This window comes from Zalophus californianus, chromosome X (assembly GCF_009762305.2).
Source record: "Zalophus californianus isolate mZalCal1 chromosome X, mZalCal1.pri.v2, whole genome shotgun sequence".
NCBI lineage: Eukaryota > Metazoa > Chordata > Mammalia > Carnivora > Otariidae > Zalophus > Zalophus californianus.
The window spans coordinates 116,086,899-116,107,450 of record NC_045612.1 but is presented as its reverse complement, the minus strand read 5'-3'; the positions used below and the strand labels follow the sequence as shown (position 1 = coordinate 116,107,450).

The following is a 20,552-nucleotide window of genomic DNA, read 5'->3' as shown; positions in this document are numbered from 1 at the left end:
GGTCATTTGTGGCTAGTTTTTTTTAGCATAAAGTTTTCAGTGTTCGTCCATGTTGTAGCATGTATCAGTACTTTTTATGGCCCAATAATATTTGATTATATGTATATGCCATATTTTACTTATCCATTCATCTGTTGGTAGACATGGGTTGTTTCTATATTTTGGCTATGAATAATGCTGTTATGAACATTTGTGTATAAGTTTTTTCTAAATTTTATTTTATTATGTTAGTCACTACATTACATCATTAGTTTTTGATGTAGTGTTCCACGATTCATATGCTTTTTTTTTTAAGATTTTATTTATTTAATTGACAGAGACAGCAAGAGAGGGAACACAAGCAGGGGGAGTGGGCAAGGGAGAAGCAGGCTTCCCGCTGAGCAGGGAGCCCGATGCAGGGCTCGATCCCAGGACCCTGGGATCATGACCTGAGCCGAAGGCGGTTGCTTAACCAACTGAGCCACCCAGGCGCCCCCCCCAAGATTCATTGTTTGCGTATAACACCCAGTGCTCCATTCAATATGTGCCCTCCCCATCACGGGGCTAACCGATCCCCCACCCCCTTCCCCTGTGTATAAGTTTTTATGTGGATGTATGTTTTCATTTCTCTTGGTTAATAACCTAGGAGTGGAATTGCTAGGTTACATATAGTAACTCTGTATTCAATTTTATTTATTTAAAAAATTTTTTTTAAAGATTTTATTTATTTGAGAGCGAGAGACAGAGATAGCGAGTGAGAACACTGAGCAGGGAGGAGAGGGAGAAGCAGGCTCCCCGCTGAGCAGGGAGCCTGATGCGGGGCTCGATCCCAGGACTCTGGGATCATGACCTGAGCCGAAGGCAGCCACTTAACCGACTGAGCCACCCAGGTGCCCCTCAATTTTTTTAAAGATTTATTTATTTTTGTTAGTGGGGGGCCTGACCCAGGATCCCAGGATCATGCTGTGGGCCGAAATTGAGAGCTTGATGCTCCATCAACTGAGCCACCCAGATGCCCCTCTATGTTCAGTTTTTTGAGGAACTGCCCGACTCTTTGAAAGCTGCTGTGTCATTTTACATTTCCCACCAGCAATATATGAGGATTCCAATTTCTCCATATCCTCACCAACATTGGTTATCGTCTGTCTTTTCTATTACAGCCATCCTAGTGGGTAAGAAATGGTATCTTATGGTGGTTTTAGTTTGTATTCTCCTAGTGACTAATGATGTGAATGATACCATGTGCTTATTTGCCATTTATATATCTTCTTAGGGAAATGTCTATTTAGATCCTTTGCCCATTTTTTTTAAAGATTTTATTTATTTATTTGAGACAGAGAGAATGAGAGAGAGAGAGCACATGAGAGAGGGGAGGGTCAGAGGGAGAAGCAGACTCCCTGCTGAGCAGGGAACCCGATGCGGGACTCGATCCGATCTGGGGACTCCAGGATCATGACCTGAGCCGAAGGCAGTTGCTTAACCAACTGAGCCACCCAGGCGCCCTCCTTTGCCCATTTTTAAATTAGGTTGTTTGTCTTTATAAAATCTTGAGTTGTGGAAGTTCTTTCTGTATTCTAAATATAAGTCCCCTATCAGATAAATGACTTGCAAAATTTTTCTCATTTTGTGGGTTGTCTTTTCACTTTCTTGATGGTGTCCTTTTTTTTTTTAAGATTTTATTTATTTATTTGTCAGAGATAGCACAAGTAGGCAGAGTGTCAGGCAAAGGAAGGGGGAGAAGCAGGCTCCCTACTGAGCAGGAAGCCCGATGTGGGGCTCGATCCCAGGACCCTAGGATCATGACCTGAGCTGAAGGCAGACACTTAACCGACTGAGCTACCCAGGCACCCCTTGATGGTATCCTTTGAAGCATACAATATTTTTTTAAAGATTTTATTTATTTATTTGAGAGAGAGAGAGAGAGAGAGAGAGTGCATGAGTGGGGGGAGGGGCAGAGGGAGAGGGAGAAGGTGACTCCCTGCTGAGCAGACAACCTGGGGCTTAATCCCAGGACTCTGGGATCATTACCTGAGCTTGAGGCAGATGCATAACTGACTGAGCCACCCAGGCACCCCTGAAGCATATAATTTTTTTTTATTTTGATGAGGTAATCTGTTTACTTTTTGCTTTTGTCATTTGTGTTTTTGGTGTCATATTTAAGAAACCATTGCCTGATCCAAGATCATGAACGTCTACTCCTGTGTTTTCTTCTTTTTTTTCTTTTTCAAAGATTTTATTTATTTGAGAGAGAGACACAGTGAGAGAGGGAACACAAGCAGGGGGAGTAGGAGAGGGAGAAGCAGGCTTCCCGCAGAGAAGGGAGCCCAATGTGGGGCTCGATCCCAGGACCCTGGGATCATGATCTGAGCTGAAGGCAGACACTTAACGACTGAGCCACCCAGGCGCCCCTCCTGTGTTTTCTTCTAAAAGTTGTATAGTTTTAGCTCTTACATTTAGGTCTTTGATCTGTTTTGAGTTAATTTTTGTATGTGGAGTAAGGTAGGGGTTCAGCTCCATTCTTGTGTATATGGATATCCAGTTGTCTTCATATCATTTGTTGCAAAGTTGTCCTAGCGTCATTTTTTTGCCATTGAATGGTTTTGGAACCCTTGTCCAAAATCAGTTGACCATAAATATAAGAGTTTATGTTTGGACTACTCATTCTATTCCATTGCTCTGTATTTCTGTTATTATGCCAGTACAACATTGTCTTGATTTGCTTTATTTATTTTTGAGGCACGTATTCCCCCCTCCCTCACTTAAAATTAGGACATCTCACAATTAATGGTATCTTCCATTGCATCAAAACAGGCCTACTGGGTGTAAGTGGCTTGGAAAAGGATACTGAAGTCTAGAGTGGAGCACTGTTAACTCTTAGGATCCAAATGGATGGGAGATGGGGGGTAGCGAGAGAGGTGGTAAATTGGATGCTCCCTCAGTGTTTAGCAGCAAACTCAAAGCAGTAGTCAAAAATAGTCTAGCTTTACAAAATTTCAAAGCTGAGTACTAATAGTTCCAGTTTCTTTTTATGGATTTTTTAAAAAAATGCTGCATCACCAAATGGTGTTGGTAGCACAGAGGACAACACTATGGAAAAACATGGACATTGACTACTCTTAGTCTAAAAGATTGACAAAAGTTCAATTCTGAATGTGAAGTTTTAGGAAAACCTTGAACAACTAATTTTGCTTATTTTCCTTTGTATATATGAGTGAAAAATGAAAAATATATGAGTTCCTTTCGTAAGTCTAAGATAAACACTAAGTAGTATTACTGTTGTGTCATATCTTATTTGGCTGTGTTTTCTTAGTGCTACCTAAATAATGGTGTCTTATGTTTGAAACGCTGTTATCTTCCTGCCTCTAGCTCTGTTTACATCTCAGAGGGAGTTGGGTCCTTTCCCAGAGTCTGTTGTATGAATTGACCTCCTTGGTTTCCACTTCCTGTCCATCACTATATGTCCATCTGTTTTCTAGGCACCATACTTTTGTTTTTTTCCCTTTCTCTTGTTCTTATAGTTTTAAGACTTAAAAAACAACAGCAACCCTGTATTATCGTCCTAGTGGAGTTTTGAGTAGGAGTGGGGGTTAACGTGTGTTCAATCCAGTAGGAATATTCATTCAATCACTCAGGAGATGAGCTTACAGAAAATGACTTTTAGAAAAGTTGCAAAAATAGTACAGAGTTCCCTTATTTTCCTCACCTATAAGATGCCATTAGCATCTTATATAATCAGTACAGTCATCAAGAACAGGAAATTAACATCGTTACAATATTATTAACTAAACTACAGACCTTATTCTCATTTCATCACTTTTCCACTGGTGGTCTGTTTCTGTTCTGGGATACTATTCGGGATCCCATATTGCATTTACTTATTTCTCCTTAGTCTCCTCTAGTCTGTAACAGTTTTTTAATCTTGTCTTTCATGACACTTTTGAAGAATATTGATCAGTTATTTTGTAGAATAGTCTTAATTTGGGTTTGTTTCATGTTTTCTTATGATTTGAATAAAGTGCATTTTTTGGCAAGATTACTAGAAAAACAGTGATGTATCCTTTCCATTGCACTCTATCATGGAGTTCATAATGTTGATAGTCTTTTTTTTTTTAAAGATTTATTTATTTGAGAGAGCGAGAATGAGAGAGAGAGAGCATGAGAGGGGAGAGGGTCAGAGGGAGAAGCAGACTCCCTGCTGAGCAGGGAGCCCGATGCGGGACTCGATCCTGGGACTCTGGGATCATGACCTGAGCCGAAGGCAGTCGCTTAACCAACTGAGCCACCCAGGAGCCCTCATAATGTTGATAGTCTTATTAATGGTGTTATTTACCTTGATCCCTTAAGTTGGTGTCTGCAGAGTATCCCCCATAGTTAAAGTATCTTGGGGGGAGGTCCTTTGAGACTATGTGAATATCCTATTTTTCCTCAAACTTTTGCCTGTTAATTTTTTAGCATTCGTTGGTGGATCCATATTCATTTCATATCATTTTCTAGAGTATTTGTGAAAAATATTCGATTAAGTAAAATAGTGCTCTGTCCTCCAAGAAGCCAAGATCAATTACATTAAAGTCCTATCGTATTGGTTAGTGTAACACTAGCAACTTTGTACACCAACTTTCAGAGGCTTAACACAATAGAAGCTTTCTTTCCCAATGTGCATATTTTTGGTTGTTTTTCTTTTTTTTAAAGATTTTTTTTTTATTTATTTGACAGAGAGACACAGTGAGAGAGGGAACACAAGCAGGGGGAGTGGGAGAGGGAGAAGCAGGCTTCCCGCGGAGCAGGGAGCCCGATGCGGGGCTCGATCCCAGGACCCTGGGATCACGACCTGAGCTTGAAGGCAGACGCTTAACGACTGAGCCACCCAGGCGCCCCATATTTTTGGTTGTGTAGGTGGTTTTCTGTCATATAATAATTCAAGGACCCAGGTTAAGCTTTTTATTTTAAAGTAATTTCAAACCGACACAAAAGTTGTGAGAATAGTACCAAAAAATGCCTATGTACCGTTTATCTAGGTTTACTTGACATTTGCCCCATTTTACCTTATTTTCTTTCTCTCTCTCCATGTATGTATATGTATTTTATATCTGTTCATCCACCTATTTATTTATCTTTTACCTGTACTAAACCATTTGAGATTAAGTTGCATACGTCATGCTCTTATATGCCTTAATAGTTTAAACTTAAATATTTATCTATATGTTTAATTCTAGTGTACATATAAAGTAGTTGCAGAATTGCTACCTCATACCCCTGTGAAAAAACACTTTCACTAACTAGATTACAGCATTTATAAACCATTCTCTTTTCTTTAGATTTACGGTATCTAGTCATGATACTGTTTTCAACAGTTTTCCACTGAAGTATTAAATTTGAAAACTGTACACAAGCACATAGAGTTATTCAAATTCAGGAAGTTATTTTAAAGATTTTATTCATTAGGGAGAAAGAACGAGAGAGAGGAAGAGAGAGCGCGTGCACATGAGTGGAGGGAGGGACAGAGGGAGAGGGAGAAGCGGCTCCCCGCGGAGCAGGGAGCCCAATGGGGGGCTCGATCCCAGGACCCGGGGACCATGACCTGAGCCGAAGGCAGACGCTTAACTGACTGAGCCACCCAGGTGCCCCTCAAATTCAGGAAGGTTAATATCAATACAGTACTTTAGTTTGCAGTCTGTATTCCAATTTCCCCAGTTGTCCCCAAAAAATTCTTTGCAGGAGTCTTTCTGTTTTTTTCCTGATACAGGATCTCACCCAGGAACACATACTGAATTTATTTGTCATGGCTCTTTAGTCTCCTTTGATTTGGGATTGTTCCTGCAAGCCTTTGTCTTTTGTGACATTGACATTTTGAACAATGACATTTCATGACATTATTTTGTAGAATGTACCAAATTTGGGTTTGGTTGGTAGCCACCAACCAACTCATGTTTAGATAAGATTATGCATTTTTGTCTGGATACTGTATAAGCAGTGGGTCCTTCTCAGGTAATGAATGCATTAGGAGGCACATGATGTCTCCTTGTCCCTCATTGGTGATTTAAATTTTTTATCATTTGGTTAAAGTATTGCCTATGTCTGACATGTTTTTAAATATGAAATATCAGAGTGATCAATACCAGGAATCCTCTTACAGCAGTGTTTAGATTGAAAAATTATGATTGAAAAGACTTTCAGAAGCATTCAGCTTGACATATATCTAACATGAAACCAAGTTTTAAACTTTTTTTTCCTTGAGTCATCTACCATTGAAATGTTAATGCAGGATTTACCCATTCATATTGTTTTTATTTCCTCATGCAGGCAATTTTTTCTTAAAAATTTTTTTTGTTGTAAAATACATAAAATTTACCATTGTAACCGTTTTTAAGTGTACAGTTCATTGGTATTAAGTACATTTGCAGTGTTGTACAACCATCACTACTATCCCTTTCCAGAACTTTTTCATCATCCCAAACAGAAACCCTGTACCTACTAAACAATAATTATCCATTTCCCCTCTCCCCTAGCTCCTGGTAACCTTATTTTACATGTCATCACAATATTTTAGTATAAACAGCAGCTTTCTGTTATATCTTGGATAAGGTCAGTCAACTTTTGCTCCCATATCAAGAATATGATAAAAATATTATTTGCAATTTCTGTATTTTGGCATGAATTAATATATAGTAATTCCAAATCCTGGTACGGGGAGCAGTTTTATTCTGAAAGTTGACAGAAATAATTATTGGTTTGTAATTTTTACCTCTGGGGTTGGGGTTTTTTGGATGGGATAAGGGCAAGGAGAGGTGAAATTATTGCTGTAGGGAAGCAGACCAGAGTTTAAATGGCCTCTTATGTTTTCCATCTTGGCCATCTACCAGTTGGGTATAGGCATTCAGATCATCCGTGCTTTTGTACATGGTTTGATAGGTATAAATACATACAAATTGGGATAAATTCTAGCAGTGTTAGAGGCCCAGGGTTCATAAAGGCACTTTTTCTCACTGCAGTCTTTGTGTGTCCCTATTCCCTGGTCTTTAAAGTGACCATAACAAAACCAGCTTCTCTGCAAAGGCTGCTTTGGGACAAAACTGTAAAACACTTTGCAGAATAAAGGGGGCTCCTTATTCTTAGTAACATTCCTCAGTGTTCTTTGGGGTTTCACTCACAATCATTCTTCTGTGTTGGGAATATTTATTAGAACTAATTTTAAGGGGCGCCTGGGTGGCTCAGGCGTTAAGCGTCTGCCTTTGGCTCAGGTCATGATCCCAGGGTCCTGGGATCGAGTCCCGCATCGGGCTCCCTGCTCGGCGGGAGGCCTGCTTCTCCCTCTCCCACTCCCCCTGCTTATGTTCCCTCTCTTGCTGTGTCTCTCTGTCAAATAAATAAATAAAATCTTAAAAAAACCTAATTTTAATAGAACTGTAGAATATAGATTGCATGGCCACATGTTCTAGTTTGCTGGAACTGAAGAAACAGCTATAGATTTTAAAATTCTCCTATAATAATATTGCTCAGATGACCCACCTATTCCTTTGCTATATGGTGTTGGGTGTCTCTTTCATTTCCTTGACAAATTTGACAAGGCCTTGAGACTGTTGACAGATTCCTTGGTTCATGTGGGCTGTAGATGTAAGAGAGACTCCAGGACTAGCTTTGTTTTGCTCTTGAGAGATTAGTGTATTGATAGATGGCATTATTAGTTAGGTACCTGCAAACAGTTTACAGGATTTCTCTGTGGTTCACACAGAGGATGGAGAGGATTCCTAGAGGCAAGAGGTCATTTTTCTGAAGAGTAAGTAGTATTTAGGGTCCTGCCTCAGCTTCCTACTCATGGGAGATCTTAAATTGAATGAGGTAGCCCCTCACCATTAGAGTCCCTATGGCCTTAATGATTCCTATTGGAATGAGTCAGGCAGAAGTCAGGCAGTCCCTTTCTTGCTGTAGGTAACTTCTGCCTGAGGATTCAGGATGAGTGCCTTTGAGGTCTGAGCCAGCTAGAAGGACCCTTGTTCATTTTCTACTCCTGTTTGAAGAATGATTGGGTCACCTCATTGTTACTTCTCTGGTGGTGCCAAAGCTCATTACAAGAGATGATGACTGTCTATTTTGGTTCTATATTGCTGCCTAAAAACCTACTCCAGAACTTGGTGGCTTACAGTTTTATTGGTCAGGGATTTCAGAAGGCCCTCTAGATGGCATTGATTGGGTGGCTGGTACTGCAGGTTCCACTTACAAGATTGCCTCTTCACTCTTAGGAAAGTCTTCTCAGTGTCTGTGGCCGTCTCTTTCCATGTGGTAGCTCATCCTCCAGGCCCTTTCCACATGGCTCAGCCTTCTTACATCATGGTGGTCCCTGGGTAGTTGCACTTCTCATAGAGTGGTGATGGAATGAAAGTCTCTCTTTTAAATTCAGTTAGATATTGGCAAACATATTTGATATTGGGATTGTGATATTTATTATTTTATTTTGTCATATTTGTAACCTAATCAAGGTAGAAACTTGAAGGAAAGAAGGAACACTTTATTTTCTCTGCTCTTTGTGTGGATGTTGCATTGTCCAAATAGCAAGAGGTTCAACTTTTGGCTTGTTTTGGATTACTGAGCACATCCTTTAGAAATGATTTCCTAATGCTCTCCTGGCCATCTGGTGTGAGCACAGAAGACCTTTTACTCTGTGAAAATAAGCTGATAATAATAACAAGTTGAAACATCTTGATAATAAATATATTTGTACAGCTTTTCTAATCCCAGGTTATTGAAACTCTGTCAGCCTTGGCTGGTATCCATGCTCTCTCTGTGCCCTTGTGTTTTCTTTTTTTTCTTGGGCCACTCATGCTGAGTGAGCACTACAGCATTAGGAGCAGTGTCACTGGGATATAGAATTGGTGAAGGTAAGGCTTGGGTTCAGTTGCAGTAATCCTTTTTTGGCGCAAGAGGGGCATGAAAACCTCACCTCCCTTTTACAACATAAGGAAGAAGAGGTATAAAAAGGTAAAATAGCTTTTCTTAATGGCAGCATCTGATTCTCTATCCTCTTCACCCTAGTACTGATTGATAACACAAAACAGATGTGCCTTGGGCAAGAGAATAGTAGAGCTGGATCTTTTTATGATCCTGTACTTATTATTTGTAGCACTGGATCTTTCTTTTTTAAAGATTTTATTTATTTATTTGACAGAGAGAGAGAGAGCAAGAGCAAGAGCAAGCGTGCGCACACAAGCAGAGGGAGAGGCAGAAGCAAGCTTTCTATGCAGGACCCTGGGATCATGACCTGAGCTGCAGGTAGCTGCTTAACTGACTGAGCCACCTAGGCGCCCGTCTAGCCCTGGATTTTTTAAAGTAGGAAAAGCGATGTTGATTCTAACTAGAAATTGTGGGCCATTTAATAACATGTGAGGCAGAATTACGAGGAACGGTGAGAAACCAAGTGGCTCCTAGCTTCTACCATCTTCTCTTCTATTGCCTAAGTTAATAAAAGGTCAATTTTTTTTTTTTATGTAATCTCTACAACCAACATGGGGCTTGAATTTACCACCCTGAGATCAAGAGTTGGATGCTATACTGACTGTGCCAGCCTGGTGCCCTTAAATGGTCAATTTTTAATGTGATAAAAAAGGAAATTTCATTCATTCATTCATTCATTCGTTCATTTATTGTTGAGAGAGGAGACGAGGGGCAAAGGGGGTGGGGAATCTTAAGCAGGCTCCACGCCTAGCTCAGAGCCCGATGCAGGGCTCTGTCTCACAACCCTGAGATCATGACATGAGCTGAAATCAAGAGTTGGACACTTAACCAACTGAGCCACACAGGCACCCTTAAAAAAGGAAATTTCTGATAAGTTTTGCCTAACTTAAGACTGCTGTTTATATTACAGACAAAATGCTAAATTTACTAATACAAACACATCCTAGTCAGAGTTTTGAGTGCCCCTAGGCAAGTCCCTAGAATTACTTTGAATGTTCAGATTACAGGTCCTCCCCCATACCATACATGTATTACCTAGCACTGCAAGACTCTTTATGGGGTGTCAAAATGTGGGAGGATTTAAACAAATTCTCTTAAATGCTTCATGGGATAAGATGATCCAATGGGAACTGAATGTTTTCAATTAGGACGTTTCCATGGATATCATTAAGAGTGCCAAAATTCATAGCCACAGGAGATTTTACTTGCTTCAATATTGATTAAGAAATCTGAGAACAATCTCAAGTGTAGGAGGTAGGTGGAGGATAAATTCTGAGGGTAGTATAAAATTTGCTTTCTCTCCCTTGGTGAAGGGCTAGTCCAAATAAAATTCTAGGCAGTCAGCCAAGTCTAACAGGATTTCTGTCAAGGGAATATCCAGAATAAAAGTGAACATGGGTTACTTCTTTTATTCCAGGTGTAGATGTTATTTATTTATTCACATTTGCTTTTTTATGTGCTGGGTACAAGCCATTGGTAGTGTAAAACAATCACAAAAATCATAACCCTTTGTATCTATGTTGTTTATAAAGAAAACATTCTCAATGGTGTCTGCATAGATATTAAAATTTGCATCCCTCTGGGAAGGATTCACATCTTAGGTTATTATTCATTTTATTTTATTTTTTAAAGATTTTATTTATTTATTCATGAGAGAGAGAGAGAGAGAGAGAGAGGCAGAGGGAGAAGCAGGCTCCCCGCTGAGCAGGGAGCCCGATGTAGGACTCGATCCCGGGACCCTGGGATCATGACCCAAGCCAAAGGCAGATGCTCAACCATCTGAGCCACCCAGGTGCCCAGGTTATTATTCATTTTAAATTTCTTTTTTTTTTTTTTTAATTTTTTAATTTATTTGAGAGAGAGAGAATGAGAGACAGAGCATGAGAGGGAAGAGGGTCAGAGGGAGAAGCAGACTCCCCGCCGAGCAGGGAGCCCGATGCGGGACTCGATCCCGGGACTCCAGGATCATGACCTGAGCCGAAGGCAGTCGCTTAACCAACTGAGCCACCCAGGCGCCCTTATTATTCATTTTAAACACGATTCTTTTCCTGGGTTTTTAGGTCTCCAAGGGATCTGTGGATAGAATTCAAGGGGACCTTGACCTTGAATGAAGAAAAAAAGTACATCTTTATTTGACTAATAATGGATATTTAGCATTTTCATCAATTAATGAATGTGGGCAACAAATCACAGTGCTATTAGCCCCACCTATGACTGTGTTATCACTCAGCTTCATAATGCATTACAGCTGTTGCAAATATGCAGTATCATTTATGCCAATCACTACTTCAAAATTTTGGCAGTTATTGGAGTTTCCACTTGTTCTTGATGCTTAATACCATAATAAAATGGCATATATATTGCTAAATCACAAATTAGTACAATATTTTAATAACTATTTCAATAACTGGCTTCCCTTGTAGTCCTATGCTTATTTTTTGCATTTAAAAATATCATTCCTAAAAGGGATCCATAAGGCTTTACCAGACTGGCAGAGAGTCCATGGCATAAAAAATGAAGAACCTCTTTCCTAATAGAGTGCAGAGTATCAGAGTTATCATATCTTACTATTCCGACCACAATTTAAGAAAGCAGTTTCCTAGTTAAGTGCCTTTCATCAAAAATATTAAAAAAAAAAGTTAAAGGTCAAAAGGGAATTATTTTCTGTTGGCTCTTGTGTGGGCCCTGCAAAGTACTTTGCAGGCAACATTGACTTTCATTTGAGAATTTGCCTTCAGAGGATAAGATATTACCATGACAAAAGTTTAAGAAGAGAAGGTTTTCCATTCTATGATGGGCTGCATTCAGTAGATCACTGTTAAATCCCTGGGATTTGACGCAGATATATTTGCCTGCAGAACCCTGTCCTTTACACAATCCTATACTATCTCTTTAGCATTGGTTTCAACCTAAAGAAAGGCAGGCAATGCCTGAGTGGTAACAGTTTGTGGTGTGTTAGCTTTCTATTTCCTGCATAAAAAATCACCTCAAAATTTAGCACTTTAAAACAACAAACATTTATTATCTCACATAGCTTCTGAGACTCAGGAATCCAGAAGTTAAGCTGGTGGTTCTGGCTCACGGTCACTCCTGGGGTTGCAGTCAAGTTGTCATCCAGGCCTCAGCCATCCGAAGGCCCAATTGGAGATGGATGATCTGCTTCCATGATGGCTCACTTACATGGCTGTTGGCAGGAGGCCTCGGTTTCTCACCACATGTCTCCTTAGGGCTACTCGAATGTCTTCATGACATAGCAGATGGCTTCCCCCAGAGTGAGGGATCTGAGAGAGACAGCAAGATAGAAGTCACACAGTATGTGTGTGTATATATATATATATTTTAAAGTAAGCTCTGTGACCAACCTGGGGCTTGAACACACAACCCTGAGATCGGGAGTTGCATGCTGTACTGACTGAGCCAACCAGGCATCCCCCCCACCCTTTTTTTAAGAAGCCACAGTATCTTTTATGTCCTCACCTCAGAGATCATCACTTCTGCCACATTCAGTTGATCACACAGACAGCCCTGAAACAGTGTGGAAAAGGGCTATACAAGGGCATCATGAATACTAGGACGTGGACATCATTGGGGGGCCATCTGGGACACTGGTTAGAACATGTGTAGGATCCTTATTTCCCATAGATGCAAAATTGTAAGTTGTATTTCCTTTTCATATTTTAAAAATCCAAATCAGAATTTCTAACTTTAAAATACCCAAATCATTCACAACATAAATGGAAATATAAATTTACTTTTAGAAGTATTTAATGAATGGGCAAAATCAAATACATACTATAAAAGCTGTGTTGCAAACACTTCATTTGGGGAATTTTTTAAAGTTTTTATTTAAGGGCGCCTGGGTGGCTCAGTTGGTTAAGCAACTGCCTTCGGCTCAGGTCATGATCCTGGAGTCCCGGGATCGAGTCCCGCATCGGGCTCCCTGCTCAGCGGGGAGTCTGCTTCTCCCTCTGATCCTCTTCCCTCTCGTGCTCTCTGTCTCTCATTCTCTCTCTCAAATAAATAAATAAAATCTTTAAAAAAAATAAAAAAAATAAAGTTTTTATTTAAATACCAGTTAACATACAGTGTAGTATTAGTTTTAGGTGTGCAATATAGTGATTCAACAATTCCATACGTCACCTGGTGCTCATCATGACAAGCACACTCCTTTGGGGGATTTGTTTTTTAATGGGCTGAACTAGGAGAGGCCTCTTGAGTCCTGAGAAGTTCAGACTGCTGGTGCTTTTTTCCTGGAAAATCTACGTGTACCAAACACTGGATTCTTCAATTCCAAAGCCTTTCCAACTTCTTTATGTTTTTATTGCTGATTTGGTGTGCTTGAATGACAGCCAAAATAGAAGATAAATGGTAGATGCAAGGACTGGGTGGTTTCCATGGAGACTTCTTGCAGGAGCCTTTTCTTTCTTTATTCATCTATTTCTGGGAAGCACCCCTTCCATTTAATGTGTGGTGCCCATCAATCTAGTGGCTGTTGGAAAGGGGATTTGTTGAAACAAATTCAGAACTGAGTTTTTCTGTGTATCTCTGAGGTTGAATTAGGTTTTCCTGAAACTTGAAGATGTTAATGGGTCCTCTTCCTGAAGCAGTTTAGCTGTACTTTTGTTTATTTTAACTTGGTTTGAGCTTTGGGGAATAGAAGATAGGCCTTGACTGGAAACAGAGGTATATGGATTTACTGTGTCTAATCGTGCAACCATGAAATCAAAAACGTTTCCACCCCAGGAATCAACCCATCACTTTTAACCACTGTTGATTGCATTGGCTTAGAGGTTTTTGCTTCCTTTAAGTATTTTCCTTTTCCTTTCAAAATTGTGTTCAGTTGGATGTGACCAATTCTACACAGAGGCTGGCTCACTCACTTTTGATCTTGACTCCTACTGTCCCAATGTCATGCTTCATTTACACAGTGATAGCTTTCCTTGACTTTTTCTATTGACTTGACATCCTATGCATCATATTTTCTTTCTTAGACCTAGGAAGATTGAAAAAAAAAATAAGGATTTGAAGAAAATTTGCAAAAGTGAAGAGCACCATGAAAGGCAGCTTTTATTAACATAACAATAAAAAATTAAAAAAAATAAAAGACAGCTTTAATTTTAATTTTCACTGTAGCCAGAATAGGTGGCCACCTGAGAACTGCCTTCTCATTGCACACTGCCCAGTATAGGTGCCCAGGTCAGTCAAGGTCAAGCTGGTCACCAGTACTTTCGGTTCTAAGTGTAGCTTTGTGCAGGAGATTTTATTAACAGAGGTTATAATAAAAATGAGGTATAGTGTCAAATTGTCTGCATGCGTGTGGCATGTGGGTGGAGTAGTTGTCTAATATTTGTTTTTTTTTTAAAGATTTTATTTATTTGAGAAAGAGAAGAGAGAGAGCATGCAATAGATATAGCACAAGTGGGGTGGAGGGCAGAGGGAGAGGGAGAAGCAGACTCCTCGCTAAGCAGGGAGACCGCCACGGGGCTTGATCCCAGAACCCTGAGATCATGACCTAAGCTGAAGGCAGATGCCCAACCGACTGAGCCACCCAGGTGCCCCAGTTGTCTAATATTTTAAAGGTGGGAAGCTGGAGGTTTTTTTTAATTTTAAGATATCTATTATCAATTTTAAGAATTTTTTGATCATTATAAATGCATGACTGATGTTATTTTCTGATCCTGAAGTTTTGTGGGCAGTCATTTTGAAAAGGGGCCAAGATGAGAATAAAAACTAATTATAAAAATATGTTTGAAAGATTGATAATGTTATGATTCATCAGAATATTTTGTACAACTTACATATTGTGTGTTTTTACCTTTGGGACATGTGTTCTTAAGAGCTGACTTCTTTGGACTTTGTGATGTGTGCCAGTTATGTCAGCTCACAAACATGTTTTCATCTGTGCATCATGTTATATTGGGACTTGGATGGAATGTTAATCTTTTATTGGCCTAAATCTGAGTCTAATCCTCTGCATGGCTTTGGTAGAAAATCGATTTCCTCTGCTGTGTCAAGATTTTTCAGGTCAGTGCTCTTTGGAAGTTTCCCAGTTCTCTTAGATTAAAATAGATTTTGTTTCTCTGCTGCATACTGGTATTCTTTAGTAGGACAGTGGGATCTAGAAAGAGAAAACAGAGCTTGATAAAATATCCATGGGTTCTGTTTCAGCTAACTTGTTGACACACTGTACCTTTGAGGAGCCAAGGAGTTTATGTGCTTTCAAAAACATCGTTTGGGGAGCATTTAAAAGGTGGCATTTATAGGTGAGCCTGTGTGCTTGACTTTAATGAGTTCCACTTGGTGACCTGCTCACCAGAAGTGAGTGGAAAAGAGAGGAGCTACTCATACCCCACTCAATCCATTTCACGAGTATGGGCTGTTGGAGCCGGAAGTAGGGTGACCAACTTGGACTTTCTCAGTTTTAGCACTGGAAGACCCACATCCTGGGAACCCCCTCAGCCCTAGGCAAACCAGAATGGTTGGTCATCCTGGCAGTGAAAAGCATGGAGATGGATGGTTTGGCACTGGTGAGTACTCTTATAGATATTTTAAGGAGGGATTTATTAGAGACACGCATCTTGCCACCCAGTGATGCTAGTGGGTGAATGATTGTACTTTGATTTGACTGAAAAGCAATGAAATGAGGGGAGATGGGAGGTTTTTCCACCTTCTGAACCTAAGAGGAGGTGTTTAGGAGGTGCTTTGGTAAAAAATTATTACCATTAAGTTTTATCTTTATCTTTCTCCTGGACAATGGAAGGACCTTTAACTCCACTTATCCCTTCTCTCAATTTGACATTATTTGTGTGTGTGTGTGTATATACATATATATGTGTATTTTATACATGTGTGTATATATTTATATATTAAAAACACAAACTAGATCACAAACTTAAATATTGAACATAAAACTATAAATTAAAAAAAAACATAGAAAGTCTTTAGGACCTAGGCCTAGGCAAAGACTTTTTAGACTTGACACCAAAGGTATGATCCATAAAAGGAAAAAATGATAAATTAGATTCCATCAAAATTAATAATTTTTACTCTGAGAAAGACTTTGAGAGACAAGCTACAGAGTGGAGAAAATATTTGTACATCACATATTTGACAAAAGACTATAATATATAAAGAACTGTCAAAACTCAACAGTAAGAAAACAGACAATCCAGTTAGAAAATGGGCAAGAGAGATATTTCTGTGAAAAGGATATATAGACAGATGACAAATAAGCACATGAAAAGATGTTCAACACCATTAGCCATTAGGGAAATGCAAATTAAAGCCACAGTGAGAGATCACTACATACGTAGCAGAATGGCTAAAATAAAAAATAGTGACGTCACCAAATTCTGTTGAGGCTGCTGAGAAACGAGATCATTCATAGCTTGCTGATGAGATGGTACAGTGATGTAGCCCCTCTGGAAAACAGTTTAGCAGTTTTTTTTTTTAAAACACTGAATATATCATATGACCCAGCAATTGCACTCCTGGGCATTTATCCCAGAGAAGTGAAGATTTATGTTTACCCAAAAACCTGGGCACAAATGTTTATAGCAGCTTGATTCTTAATAGCCCATAACTGGAAATGACACAGATGTCCTTCAGTGGGTAAATGGTTAAACATACTGGTACATCCATACCATGGAATACTACTCAGCAATAAAAGAGAATGAGCTATGGATATAATAACCTGGATGGATCTCTAGAGAATTCTGCTGGGTGAAAAAAAGCCAATTCCAAATGGTCACATACTATATAGTTCTATTTATATGATGTTTTTTAAAGGACAGAATTATAGAAATGGAGAACAGATTAGTGGTTCTCAGGGCCTGAGGGGCATGGGCAGGAGTAAAGTGATTGGTATAAAAGGACAGCATGAGAGATCCTTGTGGTGAAGGAAATTTTCTGTTCTCTATCTTGACTGTATCAACGTCAATATGCTGGTTGTGTTCTTGTACTGTAGTTTTACAAGATGTTATTATTCAGGGGAAATTGGGTAAAGGATACACAGGATCTTTCCCCTGTCATTTCTTACAACTGCATGTGAATCTACAATTATTTCAAAATAGTTTAATTTTTTAAAAAGCATTTAAGAAAGAAAAAAATACAACAGGATCTACAAAGATCAGAGTCAGAAGAATCAGAAATAATAAATAACGTAGCATTTTTTTATTTGGTTGTGTTCCAAGGTTCTGGCCCAGTTCTGTTCTGAAATGGGTCCATGTGAGTCCCTGTATGTAGGTGTATGATTGACTTTTTTCCTCAAGTGCTTTTAATTTAGGAAGCTATTTTCTGTATGCCCTTTGTGTGCCTTTTGTCTCTGGTTTTCTGCTAGTTTCTTCATTTCAGTTTCAAGGTCATTTCCAAGCACTGTTAACTTTTATGATCTCATTTTTGCAGTGTGTTCTTAACTAAGGGCCAGAGTATCTGGACGCTAGACTTGTTTTTCCTCAGTGATTTTTTTTCTCTTTGCCTATGTGATAGAGCTTTCCGTTTGTTCGCTGATGTTCATTCCCTTCTCTTTTGCAGTAGAAACTCCAGTTTTTAGTTGGGCACATGACCATTCAGAATAAAGGCTGCGTTTGCTTAGATTTCAGTAGCTAAGTGCAGCAGTGTGAACAAGTATGAACCTTCTATTTTGATTGAGCCATAAATTAAATGGAACTAACAATTTGCTTTAACAAACAGTGAATGGGTAAAATGAAATACTTTATATAAAAGCTGTATGTTGTGGGTTAAATTGTGTCCCTGCAAAAAGATATGTTGAAGTCCTAACCCCCCAGTACCTTGAAATGTGGCTTTATTTGGAGATAGGTCTTTGTAGATGTAATCAAGTTAAGATGAAGTCATACTGGAGTAGGGTGGGCTTCTAGTCCACATAATGAGAATGCCATGTGAAGATGAAGATTGGAGTGACGTGTTTACAAGCCAAGGAGCTCTTGGGCCTACCAGGTGTTAGGAGAGAGGCACGGAACAGATTTTCCCTTAGAGCTCTTAGAAGCTCTTGGCTCTTAGAAGGACCAAAGTTCATGGTCTTCCTATTACAGCAGGGGTTGGAAAACTAATGTTCACGAGCCAAATCTGGATCATTGCCTGGTTTTGTATGGCCCATGAGCTGAGAATGGTTTTTACAGATGAACATTTGCAATCAGTCTGATGATCGCAGAATGATAACTTTGAATCCCGTTAGGTAAAATGTTATCCCCAAAACAAGAATCCCATGTTTCTTACTAGCAGACCTGTATTACAAAAAAAAAAAAAAAAAAAAAAAACCCACCCAAAAATTGTACTAGATTATTGTATTTTGAATTTTGTCAATAAGAAGTTTGTGGAAGTTTGTTTTGTTTCTTGTTATATAAGTACCTATATAATGTCCTCAATTTTGCCTTTTGGCTTACAAAGCCTAAAATATTTACTACCAGGCCCTTTACAGAAAGGGTTGCCAACCCCTGCACAACAACACACTGCCTCCCTGAGCTATACTTTATATCCTTGCAGATACCCTCAATAGCCATGCAGAAAGGATATTTTCTTGAAATAATCAGCTATACTAAGTAAATGCCAGCTTAAAGAGTGAACAATTCCATTAGGAAAGAACACAGGGCCTGGGTGGCTCAGTCGGTTAACTGTCTGCCTTCAGCTCCAGTCATGATCCTGGGGTCCTGAGATCGAGCCCCGTGTTGGGCTCCCTGCTCAGCCTGGAGCCTGCTTCTCTCTCTGGCCCCCACACCATCCCACTCGTGCTTGCTCACTCTCTCTCTGTCTGAAATAAGTAAATAAATAAAATCTTAAAAAAAAAAGGAACCAACCCTGTTGATACCTTGATTTTGGACTTCCAGCCTCCAAAAATGTGAGACAATGAATTTCTGTTGTTTTAAGCTGTCCAGCTTGTGGTACTTTGTCACAGCAGCCCTAGGGAAACCAGTACACTGTGTTTCACAACTTCCTAGAGTATTTTTAAAAATGGGTTGGGCATGCAGACGCTTCTTAATCTAAGTCCTGAGACGTTTGGACTGAGTATGCTTTCTTTTTCCTGGAAAATCTCCGTGTACCAAACAGACAATCTTCATTGCTCCAAAGCCCTCCCACTTCCTTACGTTTTTATTGCTAATTTGATGTGCTTGAATGCCAGCCAAAGAATAAGGTAAATGGTAGATGCAAGGACTGGGTGGTTTCCATGGAGACTTCTCACAGGAGCCTTTCCTGTCTCAGTTCAACAGTTGTCAGGGAAACATTGAGTTTCAATTTGTGGGGTCTGCCAATTTAAGTGGCTCTTGCCAATTTAAGAGGATATGGTTAAACCTCTTCAAGATCCTAATAAACAAATTCAGAGCAGAGCTTTTTTAGATTCTCTTGAAGTTATAGTAAGTTTTGTTGTAATTGAGGGGTATTAACTAGTCCTTTGCTTGAAGTGATCAAACTACCCATTTGTTCATATGCAGAAAATGCTGATTGTGAGCTGTGGGGGAGGAAAGCTGAGGTTTGTAGAAAGGCAGGCCCATAGCTAGAGAGCTGGTGTCCAGTGCCACATGAGTTCAGTTCATGATCTTTAGCATGCCCTGCAGTATGGGAGATCCAAGAGGCCTGCCCTGTATCTAACTGTTTACAGGTGTGGTCTCAGTACTATGTGTTTATTGCTTCTATTTAGCTGTTGTTGGTTTAGTGGCTGACATTGGTGGTAGGTTAATGGAAATGGTGGTGAAAGCACAGATTCTGGATATAAGCAGTTGTAATAAATGGGAATCCGTAGGGTTATCACTATTGTGACAGCTTCCCCATTGTGCTGTTTATCAGCTATGGTAGATTGCAAAATTCCCCCAATACTGTGCATCTTCTTTTTTTTATTTTAAAGATTTTATTTATTTTGGAGAGAGAGGGAGTGCAAGCTGGGGGAGGGACAGAGGGGAGGGAAAAAGGGGGGAAAAAATCTCAGGCAGACTCCATGCTGAGCGTGGTGCCCAACGTGGGGCTTGATCTCATGACCCTGAGATCATGACAGAAGCCAAAAGCAAGTCAGACACCTAACCGACTGAGCATCATCATCATCATCATCATCGAGATGTGGAGTCTGTGTCTCCATCCTTAGAGTGTTTTCTGGTTTTGTGACTTGCTTTAGTCATAGAATATAGAAGTGACCTTGTGCAAGTTCTGAGCCTTGGTCTGAAGAAGCATTTCACCTTCAGTTCTTGCTGCTTTGGGAGCTCTGCCACCAAATGGAAAAGCACAGGCTCACCTGCTGAACGAGAAGATACGTGGAGGAGAATGGAGGTCTCCAGTCAACCCCATAGCCAACTGTGGAAGCATAAGTGGTGAGCCCCACCTGACCTGAGCAGAGTCTGGTCCACATCAATAAAATTGCCGACCTGAGCTTAGTCCAAATTGCTGACCCCAAAATTATGCACTAAATAAATGTTTTAAGGACTAAAGTTTTGGGGTGGTTGGTTATGCAGCAATAGATAATTGATAGAGCTGAGTTTGGATGCTCTGGGCCAATTAAGGCTCACTTTTGACCTGTTCTCTATAACACTCAGGTGTCGTAACACAATCATGTTAGTAACAGAAATTACCTGTGGGTAATTTAAGCAGAAAAAGAGTTTATTGGGTAGCTCAGTCTTTTCCTAAGA

At 39.8% G+C, this 20,552-nt stretch overlaps 1 protein-coding gene across 7 annotated transcripts in view; it reads left to right on the top strand.

Annotated features, from left to right (window-relative positions):
• REPS2 (RALBP1 associated Eps domain containing 2) overlaps positions 1 to 20,552 on the top strand; it is a 238,225-nt gene that overhangs the window by 19,581 nt on the left and 198,092 nt on the right. The window contains exon 1 of one of the 7 annotated variants that reach the window (XM_027609019.2): positions 15,331 to 15,452. The exons of the other annotated variants lie outside the window; for them this stretch is intronic. Coding sequence (XP_027464820.1) covers positions 15,429 to 15,452 — 24 coding nt within the window. The 5' untranslated portion in view covers positions 15,331 to 15,428. Of the gene's footprint in view, positions 1 to 15,330; positions 15,453 to 20,552 lie in introns of those variants that run through there. 7 annotated transcript variants of the gene reach the window in all.